Source organism: Bombus vosnesenskii, unplaced genomic scaffold (assembly GCF_011952255.1).
Source record: "Bombus vosnesenskii isolate JDL3184/JDL3185 unplaced genomic scaffold, Bvos_JDL3184-5_v1.1 scf7180000013262, whole genome shotgun sequence".
Classification (NCBI taxonomy): domain Eukaryota; kingdom Metazoa; phylum Arthropoda; class Insecta; order Hymenoptera; family Apidae; genus Bombus; species Bombus vosnesenskii.
Genome location: NW_022882922.1, coordinates 5,258,312 through 5,271,098, shown reverse-complemented (window position 1 = coordinate 5,271,098; position 12,787 = coordinate 5,258,312). Strand labels below are relative to the sequence as shown.

General features: G+C 36.5%; 2 protein-coding genes and 1 long non-coding RNA gene across 8 annotated transcripts in view; 2 read left to right on the top strand and 1 right to left on the bottom strand.

The window, feature by feature from the left end:
- Nucleotides 1-1,995: 1,995 nt before the first annotated feature.
- Nucleotides 1,996-9,114, top strand: LOC117243277 (leucine-rich repeat-containing protein 20). Of its 2 annotated transcripts, none has more exons than XM_033510630.1 (4): nucleotides 1,996-2,759; nucleotides 7,452-7,595; nucleotides 7,763-7,930; nucleotides 8,020-9,114. In XM_033510630.1, exons 1-4 carry the CDS (start codon nucleotides 2,603-2,605, stop codon nucleotides 8,181-8,183), a joined length of 633 nt encoding a protein of 210 aa, XP_033366521.1. In that variant the 5' UTR covers nucleotides 1,996-2,602; the 3' UTR covers nucleotides 8,184-9,114. The 2 variants fall into 2 exon arrangements, with proteins under 2 accessions (XP_033366521.1, XP_033366530.1); XM_033510639.1 differs by lacking the exon at nucleotides 1,996-2,759 and adding an exon at nucleotides 6,455-6,838.
- LOC117243305 lies at nucleotides 3,294-4,682 on the top strand. Its single transcript, XR_004495438.1, has 2 exons — nucleotides 3,294-4,216; nucleotides 4,332-4,682. It is a non-coding gene; the product is annotated as an uncharacterized LOC117243305 (long non-coding RNA).
- A 166-nt stretch (nucleotides 9,115-9,280) lies between the features above and the next one.
- LOC117243248 (formin-binding protein 1-like) overlaps nucleotides 9,281-12,787 on the bottom strand; it is a 31,764-nt gene continuing 28,257 nt past the window's right edge. For 3 of the 5 annotated variants that reach the window (XM_033510556.1, XM_033510576.1, XM_033510586.1), the window contains 4 exons: nucleotides 12,240-12,547; nucleotides 11,969-12,160; nucleotides 11,618-11,754; nucleotides 9,281-11,516 (listed from right to left, as the gene is read on the bottom strand). In XM_033510556.1, coding sequence (XP_033366447.1) covers nucleotides 11,359-11,516; nucleotides 11,618-11,754; nucleotides 11,969-12,160; nucleotides 12,240-12,547 — 795 coding nt within the window. In that variant the 3' untranslated portion in view covers nucleotides 9,281-11,358. The remainder of the gene's footprint in view (nucleotides 11,517-11,617; nucleotides 11,755-11,968; nucleotides 12,161-12,239; nucleotides 12,548-12,787) is intronic. The other 2 variants (XM_033510566.1, XM_033510594.1) reach the window with 2 other exon arrangements.

The following is a 12,787-nucleotide window of genomic DNA, read 5'->3' as shown; positions in this document are numbered from 1 at the left end:
TTTTTCTTTCCATAGTTTGGTGAGAATATTCGATACGATTGGTAACGGATGAGTCATAAAGATTTTCTTTTCCAGAATACCGCGTGATCGAACGAACGAGAGATTCTTTCGGGAGAAAGGCGTAGAAATACGTTGTTTAATGCGGCGAAACGAATACGCTTTTCGATCTCGCGACCTCAGCCAAAACACGCGCATTCGATGTTTTCTTTTGTCTGAAAAGATGCCCTGGCAGTATCACTTATTCCAGATGCTCCTTCTAGCTGTTTATTATCACGATGAAACGACGACGCACGTGTCCGTATGCAATCTTTTTTGTAAACCGTCACTTAACGGAAGATTAATTGTATTTTATATTTTCGAATATTTCTCGATGAAATGTTCGATATCCTTTCCCATAGATCGTCAACTCTTGTCCAAGATAACGAACATATATTTAGCAAGTCTGTCGATCGATTTTCTTTTTATAGTCTGTTCCAAAGAAATACGTCGAGAAATTTTCCGAATGGTAACGCGTGTTCGTTTCCATTGTCGTGCGAAACGGGTACGTGCCATTTTTATATCGCGTTGTTTGCGAAGAGATACATACGAAGAAAAATGAAACAGAATGGTTACTGGAAAAGTTCGCCACCGATGAACGGACGGGCAATAATGAACGTTCGCAATGGCGCAGTAGGCATCGTGCCGAACGGATGGTTCGTCGTATTTTCGACCTTGGATTTAGACGATGTTTCGAATGAAGATTTTGCGAACAGGAATGGAAAGGTGAACGGAAAGAGCGGAACAAAGCTTTCGTCACGAGAAAAGGAGCGGAAGCGTATGAAATTCGTGTGCGTTGAACATTTTTCATTTTGAACCTTGTTCGCTTCCTCGTCCTTACCGCGTGAGCTACGCCGCTAATTGCACATTTATGTAACGACGCGATTCGATATACATATATATATATATATATATATATATGAATGTATATTGAATGTATTTCATATATATATATATGAAAATAAAAAGAATAAAAAAATATTTGAACAACGACAATCGAGGAATCGTCTGTACACGCGGTTGTATAATAATTTCTTAATCCGCTGTATAATTTCTTTCAGCTAATCTATCATCGAACGTTTCCCCTTTACGCTTCGTACGCATCTGAGAAATTTCGTTCGCTTTTACAGTATTGCGTAAGAATTCTGGACGTATGGATAAATATGAAACGAAAAATTGGCTCGCCACGGATCTTACGATCTTCAGACGGTTCTTTATAACATGTCATGAATTATAGATGAAAGAAACGTGGAATTAATTAAAGCGGCAAGTCGAAAGAGGAACAGAATTTGGAAGCTCGTAACGAAATGTTGGTAGGAAGTTGGCCGGCGTCATTCGCAGAGTCACGTAAACGTGCAGACGCTTTCCAAACTTACACGCACGATATCTAGGTTTCTTCCGAGTGCAGGCACGATCAAAAGAACCTCAATCTCGATAGAACGTGCAATTAGATGAGTCATCCCGTTCCGCGAGAACTTTTGCATCGAGTATTACGCTTCTCCCTGCGACGATCCCTTCCTGTTTCCGTCAATCTTATGTTCAGACTTCCTTCGTCTATGTCACAAAGGCCTTCGAGTAGTCGTATTTACGCGCCTATTTCTGTACGAAGAAACTTCAATGCCGTGTTTAACGTAGTTCGACTCTTAAGAAGCGTAACGCGGAAAAGCTACACACAAACGGTCCACGAAAATTCATCCTGTTCTTTCTTCGTTGAAAGGACAATGACAATGCGAACTCTGAAACGAGACGTGTTCCGATAGCTGGCACCTTGATTGCACGTTCGTGAAAATCCTAACTCCAATTTCGACAGGTTGCAGGCCGAGTGCACCTGGCTGTGCATATGCGTTGTGGCACCTACAGTTGTTTTCAAACAAAGAGAGGGAGTTGAAACAAAGTAGTCAGCTGATTCGAGATGCATCTTTGGTGGGAGACTCTGCTACGAAGGCTTAAATAGCACCGCGTGGAGTTCTGCACTTCAGTGCCAGCCAGCGTCACCTGAAACACTCTCGTTTCGATATCTCTCCCCTTACCTTCTGAGAGTTCTTCAAGTGCGGGGAAAAACAGAAAATCGCAGGAATCTCGCAGCTTCGTGAAAGATCGAGGACACGACGATCTCGTCTCAGACGCGATCGGTTCATCGATGTTCTCAGAAGCCAACGTTTCTCCGTTGTTTTCTCGATAAACATACCGACAACATTTGCGACGACAACGCTAGAAGTTCGCATTAGACGCGATAGTTTCAGGCAACAAGTATCTCGTCGGAAAAGTGCGTTTCAAGCGTTCTTTGTGTACGATCAAAAGGTTGCGTCCCGAAACATGATTGTTTTTTAATGCGCGAGGAAGAAGTGGAGAGAATCAAGGGTGCTATCGATACTTCGAGGAAGAAACCATAAAAGCGTGTACTTGATCACTGTGCAACGAGTTCGACAGTGATTAGACAACTTTGAAGAGATTCAGTGATCGTTCGATTCCGAATAAATAGAATTTCTAGACGAGTTCCTTGCTTTCGTTTAAAACTCTACAAAGATTTCTCCACGTCCGTCGTACATAATCAAACGTAGAAGAGATGAGACCACCCGCGTACAATGGTGACGATGTGCAACAGATTTCTCAGGAGCAAGGAGAGAGGAACGTGGCTATGGCTGTTTGCGTCCAGTTGGCGGGCCGGGCGATAATTAGGGTAGTTTCCCGGTGCGAAGAGGCGCAGGACAATTGTAATCTAGGTGGGTCAAATCTATCATCGTATGATTTCCTATCTTTGATGACGTTCTAATCTGTTTCGCCTCCTAACATCGACAAAGTTTCGACTTGCTCGTTGGATTTTCGAATGTAAAACAATAAATCTGCAGAAAAACTTGGTCTTTGAACCTTTTCTGATAGAAAATAAAAATAACTCTTTTAAGAGAAAAACGCATAGTTTTTTTTTTTAGAAAAAAATGAAAAACTATTAATAAAAGAGCAGACAGAAAGTAGTATTTTTCTTTACTAGCGTTGACTCGAGAAACTACTTCGCTAACGTAGAATTGGTTAGCGAAACGTAATTGTTTACTTCGCGTTTGATACTTTCTACGCTACGATATCTTTCCGCCTTTGAGGTATTACACTTTCGCTCGGCTGAGAATTTCATTTGGGGAAAGAAAACGCGCTGGAACATTCGTCGAGTAATATTCGCGTTTCCATGATTCTCTAAAAATTAGATCAAGATGTTCTTCTCGATTTATACTTACTATGTACGATCGATGAATAAAAACTGTTTCACGAAACAGAGAACAATTCGCATAATGGACTGCGCACTTTTCCTCGTGTATATGATAATAAAAGCTCAGATAAGATATCGGATAATGCTAAAATTGTATATGTTTTTTCAGAAAAGTATACTCAGACTAATTCCTTATCACCTCCACGCTCACGTTTGTTCAAATCCGGTCTAGTGGATTATTTCTTAATCGATTTCACTGAAAATTTTTGCTTGTACATGTACTTGCAGTTAAGCACGAACTGTATATCGCAGATCGGATAAATCGTAAATCTTATGCAGGTTGTTTAAGTTCGCTAGCTGTTTGTAACGCATGGCCCGATCTCCTACTGGTATAATCGACTCGCAACAGTACATTTGCCGGTAATGTAATTTGCTCGACTCCCTATTGCACTCAAACATCGCAAATAATCTCCTTAACGTGTGCAAAATCGTGAAAGCAACTTGATGTTCGCTTATAACATGAACTAAATTGTTTACATGATAAATATGGAATCGAAAAGAAATTGTTTCATCGCAATATAATTTTGATCGTTTTGCCTCCGCAGGAGGCATTATCAATAAATTACGAACGATCGAATAATAAATTAATAGACGTCGTGTCGTATCGAGCGACCTTAGAACTCGCTTGGTTAGAGTTTAGAGGACTAATATAGTTGGCAACTCGATACGCGTTTCTAGCCGGCCTTGATTCGTTGTTTCGACTGACCCGTAACCGTAACGAGCTCGATTTTCAAACTACCGTGACAAACTAGGTTCACCAGTACGCTAATGTCTTCCGCGTCGATACTTACTTTTCAAACCACCGTATAGATCATGCGACTCGCTTCCTGATTCAACCTGGAAGTAAGAACGAGTCTCAGTCCTCGCCTTATCTGCTTATCCGGATAGATTTGAGACCTTCCTCAATGTCGCCTCATCCAAGTTTGTCTCGAATCGGTCTGTATCGGGTGTTACCTTATCTCTTCGTTGTTTCTTTGTTTGTTAATTATTTTAGGCGCACTCTTATAATGCCTTAATTACGTTCTTTTTCTCTTAGCTCTATCGTGATTAAGAACATTACTGTCAAGCCGTCAAAAGTAAATACGAGATTTCTAATCGGTAACTGGCGAAAGTCTTGAAGCGGAGAAAATGAGAGCGAGAGGTACTTGGCAGCCACGTTCAAGGAGTCACTCTACGTCCGAATGCGCATTTCTGTAACAACACTTGTAGCGATACTTGAGAAAAATTGTTTTGACAAGAAACATCGGAGCAACAACCAGAAGCGATATAATTGGTCATAGTCAGCACTGAATTGTATTATCAAGAATTTCTTTGTCATTTAAGAGTTCATTCTAATTCTATTTCTTTAAGTTCGGCATAAGATAATTAAAATTATCTTTCTATTCTACTCTATATAAATATATATACTCTATATAAGTCTTTCATCTTTACCGACATAGTATTACTACTCGAAAATGCAAAAGAGATGTTATAACGTTAGCTCGTTAGGTGATAGGGATATCTAATGTTAGTATGATGCATTAGGCAAGCATACGTAACAGGTGGTCGTGTTCTTTGCTGCGGTAGCGACTCGTGCATCAATTCGAATAAAAGTGAAATGCTCGCTCCGGCTTCTAGCATAGATAATTGGTTGGATAAACATTGCGTTACACAACTCTTGTATCCGGTCTTTGTTCCTTAAGCTATCCAACCATCGATCCGAACACGTTGCAAATTTTGTCTTTATGAACGAAGCTTAAAATAATACGATTACATCGTGTACCGTATAACTGCAGTACTAATACAAACATTTTTATGACGTCCGAGCCGTTATGTTTCCTTTGCAATTTTTTCATTTTTTTAGAATACTTTGTATTGTATTTTAACTATATTAATAAACAATTTTAAGTTTGTAAACACTTTAATATTGGCTATTGATATTATTGTACGATATATGGATGACTCAACTTGTGAGTCAACAGTCGGCCAACAGGAAGATCTATTGTACGTTTTGGAGGCATTTGTGCATACGAAAGGTCAATCTCGGAATAGTGAACCGCTACGAGGCCCTGGCAAAGTAAATGCTCGCGCTTTGCATGTCGCACGAGAGTCGTTTCTTCTTCCTGATCTTTTTACATGTATCCACGACAAAGTGTTAATGAACTACTAAGCTGTTACGTCATCATGTTATTTTCATTGTTGTCCCATTATTTTTTAATACATTCATTATTTGAATGTGCAATTTCTGCTCATTGTCTTCTTTCAATAAAACTAGAATTTCATCTTTCAAATTTTTTGTCATATGGATCCGACAATAAAAAATCGGGCTTACCGATGCATGCAAACTTAGTTAACTCGTAGCGTTATTTGTCCAAAGTATAAAACTTGTGCTTGAATAAGTGAGTCAGCTTGCAGTTTTATCACTCGACCTGAACCCTGTTTCGTAAAAAATATTTACATTAGTGAGCGTATTATGAATATTTAATAAATGCGTATGATTGAAATAGACTTATTTCATAAGAAATCGAAGAATTATTAATTTTTATGTGAACAGCATTATTTTTTCATATGTAAAACATGGACGATACTGTATATTTTCATAGCCATGAGATAAAATACGAGTGTATACACCTTGTACGCTATATGAATACAGGTACGCGAGGCGCCACCATGTATGGAAACGTAACCTTAAATGGTAGCTTGCCACCAAAGCCATTTACTACTTTATAGCAAAAAGTCATCGCCACTGTCAATACAAACAGTAAAACATAGTCAGGTAGTTGACTCAGTTAACAGCGTTGAAAATCTTTTCGTTTGAAATATAATAAAAGGCGAAATTGTGTTTAAAAGTTTGAAACAGATAATGATGTTAAAAAATAAGTACGAACGAAATGTAGTTTCGTTGTAGCGAAGTTTTCAAATGTTCGATACTGTACCTATAAATCAATTCATGAAGTAATGTATAATATTTTATCTCGTACGATGTTAAGTATCGTGAACTATAAATATATTGCTTCGGTAATAAAATTAATCGGCTTAAGTCGTACATAAGCATTTGCAATAATATAAATCATAAAAATATTACTTGACGCGAAACAGAAGAAGGCATAACAAAATCAGAACTAAACGCGCAAGCGCCCGAAAAATGGCGACAAGATTTTCTAGCGCAATATCGAACAAGCGAGTGTCCCGCATCTATTTTCACATCGCTAAAACGCTTCTAAAATTTGTTTTTGTCTTATTAAAATTCAAATTAGATAACAATAAATTTAAATTTCAGTCATTAAGAAAATATGATACTACGAATATCAGAATGTATCAGACATTTTACATTATCGTCATTGATTTCCACGTCACAATATCACAGTACGAATTTCCGGAAAGTAAAGTGAATGCCAAGGTCATCAAACGCGTGCTATTTATTTCTGAAATTCGTCGAAAATAAATGTTTCATATAAAGGTGGCGAGACGTCTAACTTGAGTCAGTTTGCCTCAGCAAGATGGCGAACGCCGTCACGAGAGTAGTGTTGCGCTGCGAGGATGCACAAGAAACTAACAATCTTGGTAAATTGTACTTTGTAAAATATTTAAAAAATCGTTTTCATAGACTGTCAAAATCACGATTCTCGCAAACATTTAAGACTAGTCTGTTTAAATTAATTGTCATTGTAGATACTTTAATTTAGTTCATGACCTAGTTTTCGCTGCTACAGGTGCATCGCGGGTTTTATAAAAAATTGTATGTGTTTATCCAAGCTTTTCACGTTTTCAATATAATTTCTATGTGCTTAATCAGATTAGATTCGATCTGTAACTTCGAAAGTAAGAAACAATAATTGAAAAGTGTGCAAACTGCTATTGTTATCGTCGTGGAATATTGATACACTGACCCAGTTCGACAGCTGATCTGTCAAGAACACAATACGGCCGGGCGCAATATCTTCGTGCTCCAGTTGTGAAAATTGAACACATCACTATTTTTTATGACATGTAGTTCAAATATATATGTGTAATACATAGAATATATATGTTTAATATAACGTTAATAATGTCTTGTTTATATAACTGTTGATGTGTTTAATTTGATCAGATATAGATTTTGGAAAATATTTTTTTTCATGTATGAAACAAAGTAGTTACGTAACACTTTTTAATGTTACCATTTTATATTTTTCAGATCTGTCAGAATGCCAACTAATGCAGGTACCTGATGCAGTTTATCATTTAATGAGACACACAGAGTTAAAAAGATGTAATCTGTCAGGGAATGTGATAACAAAAATTCCACCAAAATTTGCAGTCAAGTTCTCTCTGATTACTGGTAAGTTGATTAATACTTGTTTTTAATTAAATATTTGTTCTGTTAATTTCTTTTTCGTCTCTGTTATTATCTTGTTTTCGATAATTAAAGAAAATTTTATCTCTTTTTTTCTATTTAAGCTGAAAGGTATCACTGTAATACAAATTCAAACACGTAATCGTTTCTAGAACTGAACCTGAGTCATAATCAAATGAGTAAGCTACCAGAAGAACTTGCTGAATTGCAAGCTTTAGAAAGGTTGGATATATCGCATAATACATTCATTGCTTTGCCACCCGTTACATGTCGGATACCGCAACTCAAGCGGCTTCTTGCTAACAACAATTCAATCATTGGTAAGCATTACTTACTTTGTTACATAAAGGATATTCAAATGATTCAGTTATCGATATTATTGGTAATTTTGATAATTTTATTTTTCTAGACATAGACGTTGAAAGACTCAGGCACGCTCCCGCGTTGGAATTTATTGATCTTCAAGCCAATCCATTAACGGCCAGGATGCACGATCTTCTAAGTACTTTAACTCGAATTAAAATTGAACTGACCCCTCGACAAGTCGAAGAATGGGAGGACCTCACTATTTGAAGTGAATCCATAGTTCAAAGAAAACAATAATATCTGCCAAAGCAGCTGATCGTCGAATAATCGTTCTACATGGACGTAGTTTGCTTCCATTACTATTGACTGAGATTGTTCAAAAGTTCGCAGATTGTTACGCGAATTCCGAACAAAAGCAAGTATTTTGTACAGTGACAAAAAAAGCACATGACTGATCGATAACAGGTGTGATGATATGCGGCAAGAATCATCAGGAAATGGAACTCTCTCCAGTTGATGTTTCTTATAATCTGTACTTAAGGATAGACTTGCCGCGTACCTGGAACTTTCTTCATTGATCTCGTGGATAGCGATTGATTGTCACTTCTTTTACTCTCGTTTTGTACCGTGTGGATTTTTTTAGATATTATTATGCTGCTCGCTCATTTGGCCCGCGGAATGCTGTGATCCATGTATGTGTAACATCGCGAGCTGCCGATTCAATTTACTACCATATTTTTACTAACTCCAAATAAGTATCCTGTACATTTAAGATATGTTTTATTATTTTTTATGCGTGGACTTGACACACTGCGACCTATTATGTAATAAATCGAACGACTGCCAATATATAGGCGATCTATTACTGACATTTTCGCCATAAATCGATCAATACTTTTGATTTTATAAAACATTGAAAAGAAAAAGAAGAGAATGAGAAGTATAAATCCAATGTACCGATTAGAATATACAAAAATTCATTATTTTCTTTTGTTTAGATACGTGTCTTATGGACTGGTAAGAATTTACAGGAACAATTGTATTTAATTTATATAAACGATATGTACATTAAACTGTATTATGTATTAATTGTAATGTAGCTCTGTGTATATGCACAACAGGTATCAGAATGTATTGCTCTGTATTTCTGATCTAGTCAATTGTCCGCGAAATGTTACAATATACTTTAAGAAACACAGTTCTCCTTTATTTTTCCTTCTAACTCACTTCCTTTCTAATGGTGAAAAGGATGTTAAGGAGTAATAGATGGATACGTTGGATTTGCACACTAGTGTCTCAAACCACGTTATATTGGTTTAGTAGCTATATTTTTTCAATATTAATAATAATAATAATAATAATAATTAATAATAATAATTAAACGTATAATGAGTCACGGAGTTAATTATCTACAATACTTGTTCATGAATATAAAATCACAAAATATACATAGAATGGACGCGCAATTGAATGTTAAGAATTAAGGTAGACATACGGATCTCGTTCTTTTTTCTATCGTTATCTAATAATTTTCTCATTACACTTTCATCAAGTGATACAGCCTATCAAGGATCGATATTCAAGCGAAAAGTATCGCGACTGACTTTTCATTGAAACCGATAACCGCACGCGAAAATACTGTTGACTTTCGCAAAAATCTTACAGCTCGCATTCTGACAACTAATGATAAATTTAAAAAATATCGCGCGAAGACACGTACTGCATGCTTATTCTTGGTTGCTCAGAATATGCAGTGAAACATATAATCGTATGTCAGGGGGTAAAGAAATTACAGCGAATGAATAGGCAGCAGTAATTGCGGCTCAAGAAAGAGCTATTGATCTTTGTTTAATTTCGTGTACTTGCGTACCTTATATACCGAAGCTATACTTTAATGAGTGATTATAGTTTATATATCTATATGTATATATATACATATTTATTTATTTATTTATATTTATATATATACATATACATATACATATTTTTAATACGCGAGCATATATACGACTACACGATTTCGATACATCGCAATCGAATCTAGGACGAATCTAGGCTTTGTAACTGCGAAGCTAAGAATTCCTTCCAGCATCGAAATAGAGGCATTTTTTCAAACAAAAATGTTAACACCACCATTTCGTACTTATATCTGCAATGGAACCAAATGTATCGCTTCGCAGGATACACATCGAATCTGGCACTCACACACGTACCATTCATTTCGTTCTTCCTCCCATATCCCTTGCAATATGTACAGAAATATATTCTAACTAAATTCACATCCAGGCAATATCATAAACAAAACTTAACCGACCAATCTTCGGAATCTACTTGCTGTACAGAGCACCACCTAATCACCTTCCTGTTGCATTAAAAAGAAAAAAAAAGAACAGAAAAAACGAACGTCAATTAATAAACTTACTAAAGAACAATAGAAGATAAAAAATAATTCAAAAATAATTGTAAAGAAGCGACATCACATTTCTATCATCGGCTAAAGCAAGAAACAGACATATATATATATGTGTGTGCCATAAAACAAATAATGCATTTTCCCCATTTTTATAATATATATAAGATTTAAATAAGAATTAAATTTAAAAGCACTATAGTATTTATCAGTTTCTTGAACTTCGGCAGAGATAGTGTGAATTCGTCTGTGAGTTGCCTACTTTACAACCGAGTTAATAAAAAAAAGCACATAAAAACTCGTGCAATTACAACGACCGTAATTTTTATCCGTGATGTGTAGGCGGAGCACATGTTATATATATATATATATGTGTGTGTGTATGTATGTGTATCATACGACAGGTATTTACTTTCATTAATGAAGTTGCAAATTATTTACTTGTGTATATCTAAATTACAGAGACGCGTTTCCAGAATCATCCAAGTGATCAGGGTGCTTTTATCATTTTTCTTCAAAAAATGTATCGTACTTCGCAAATATTGAACGTGTACAATGAAACCTCCTTAAAACGGTTGGGCATAACATCATTCTAAGTAATTGTACGATCTTAACTATACTATTTAGTACTAAGTGAGTTCAGCTTGTCGATCACTTTTGTATAAAAGAAGCTAGATCTTAAAAGTGAAATTTAATTTCTCTTTGTTCTCTCTTGTTCGATAAACTGATGGAAGCTAGAGGGAAATGTGTTGGGCATAATTGACTGAACCTTCGACAACCAAAGTCATAAGATTCTTCCAAAAATCAGAACATTGGCACATAATAATTTTTATTTATACGACATAACCGACATTTAGGCCCATGATTTGACCAGAGTATATGCTGAAACCTTGTGCCATTCAACCAACACAAAACCCTTAACAACACTCTCATTGCTATTTTTAATCGTTCAATGTACCATATTGAACTCATAGTATGAATAACCTTGAAACTTCCTCATTTCACAATTGTTTAACGTTCTAAAAGAAGTGGCTAAGTGTTATAGAGATGACACTCTATGTAAGATGTAGGTACAAAGCCCTCGATTGGTTGTGAAATGCGACGCACACGCGTCCATCCATCCCCTTGATCTAATTCAATCATGTATAATTCTTCTCCATCGTACATCGGTATTGAACCTTCGCTAGTCGCTAAAAATATAATTTTCAATTCATATACATATTTTTTGGATTATTAACAGAAATAAATTAAGAATACTTTGGTAAAGTTGTTGGATGCATCGTGTACGTACCATCGAAAGGATAAAGAGCCCTACACGTTCCCAATGGCGGTTGAGCATCAATTTCATCAACGTAATATTCTTCTCCGCCACTACCAGGAAGGGATGTCCTCGATTCTCCAAGACCAGATTCCGGGCTATTCGTGGAACTGTGCATCAGTACCGTAAAGCGAAAAGCGTGTCTAATTGGTCTAGTTAAAAATTCTAATCTGTATTTATACCGATTCAAAAACTCATTATTATCACAACGACTCGACTTAACAAAAAGGAAGTCTTTCACGGTAGATCCTAAATTAATTTCGTAATATGACCCGATATAGAATTGATAGAATTCGAAATGAGAATTAGTTAATTAAAACTTACCCGTGCGTCGGCTGCGGCGTACCCGGAGCACTTTTCTTGTGTATTGGTTGATTAGCGTTCGCATTGCTTACACTTGAATCAGACGCCGATCTTGACAGACTTTCCTCTCCTCCTGAATGACTGGATCTTCTTGAACTTAACGGCCTTGTTGCGGAACCATTACTAGTCGGTTTTCGTGGTGCTTGACTCGGACTAGAAATTTTAGATTATACAACTTACACTATGAACTAAGTAGATCGTGAAAAGAGTCTATGAAATTCTGCAAGGTCACCTGGATAAACTGACACCGGCGCGCATTGCTTCTTCGAAATAACCTTGGAATTTTGCCAATTCTGCACCGAGTTTATCTAGTTTGTTGCTCGATTGATTCAATTGTCCTTCTATGCTCATCGGATCACCTAATGCAGGATTTTGTTCGTATACGCCTTTCATCTTCATCAAGCCGTCCCTAGCTGCGGTTTCTTGCTGAATTTTTGCTTGTATTTCATCCAGCCTTTGCTGTAATCTCTTCTTGCGTTGATTCGGAGGTAGATCGCTGCAGTCCTCCTTTGCACCGTCGCCATATCCAGGCACATTATTCTGGAATGTTTCAATTTAAGTATCCAAGTTTCAAAGGTGAATGTTAGCAAAATATTTAATGAATTACGATGGAAAACAAGAGAGAAGAAAGCACGCGATTATCATATATATGATAGTAGAGTTAATTCTACGTTACTAATGAAGAGTTAATATATACAAATTCAACAACGTTTTATATTATGCGTCACTTTCACGAGCATACTTAGAGCTGGACAAAATATCAATGAAATAAAAAAAAAA

Coding starts and splice junctions, on each gene's coding strand:
- LOC117243277 (XM_033510630.1), top strand. CDS start 2,603: ATGAGACCACCCGCGTACAATGGTGACGATGTGCAACAGATTTCTCAG. Junction 2,760..7,451: donor GCAGGACAATTGTAATCTAG/GTGGGTCAAATC, acceptor TATATTTTTCAG/ATCTGTCAGAATGCCAACTA. Junction 7,596..7,762: donor CAAGTTCTCTCTGATTACTG/GTAAGTTGATTA, acceptor AATCGTTTCTAG/AACTGAACCTGAGTCATAAT.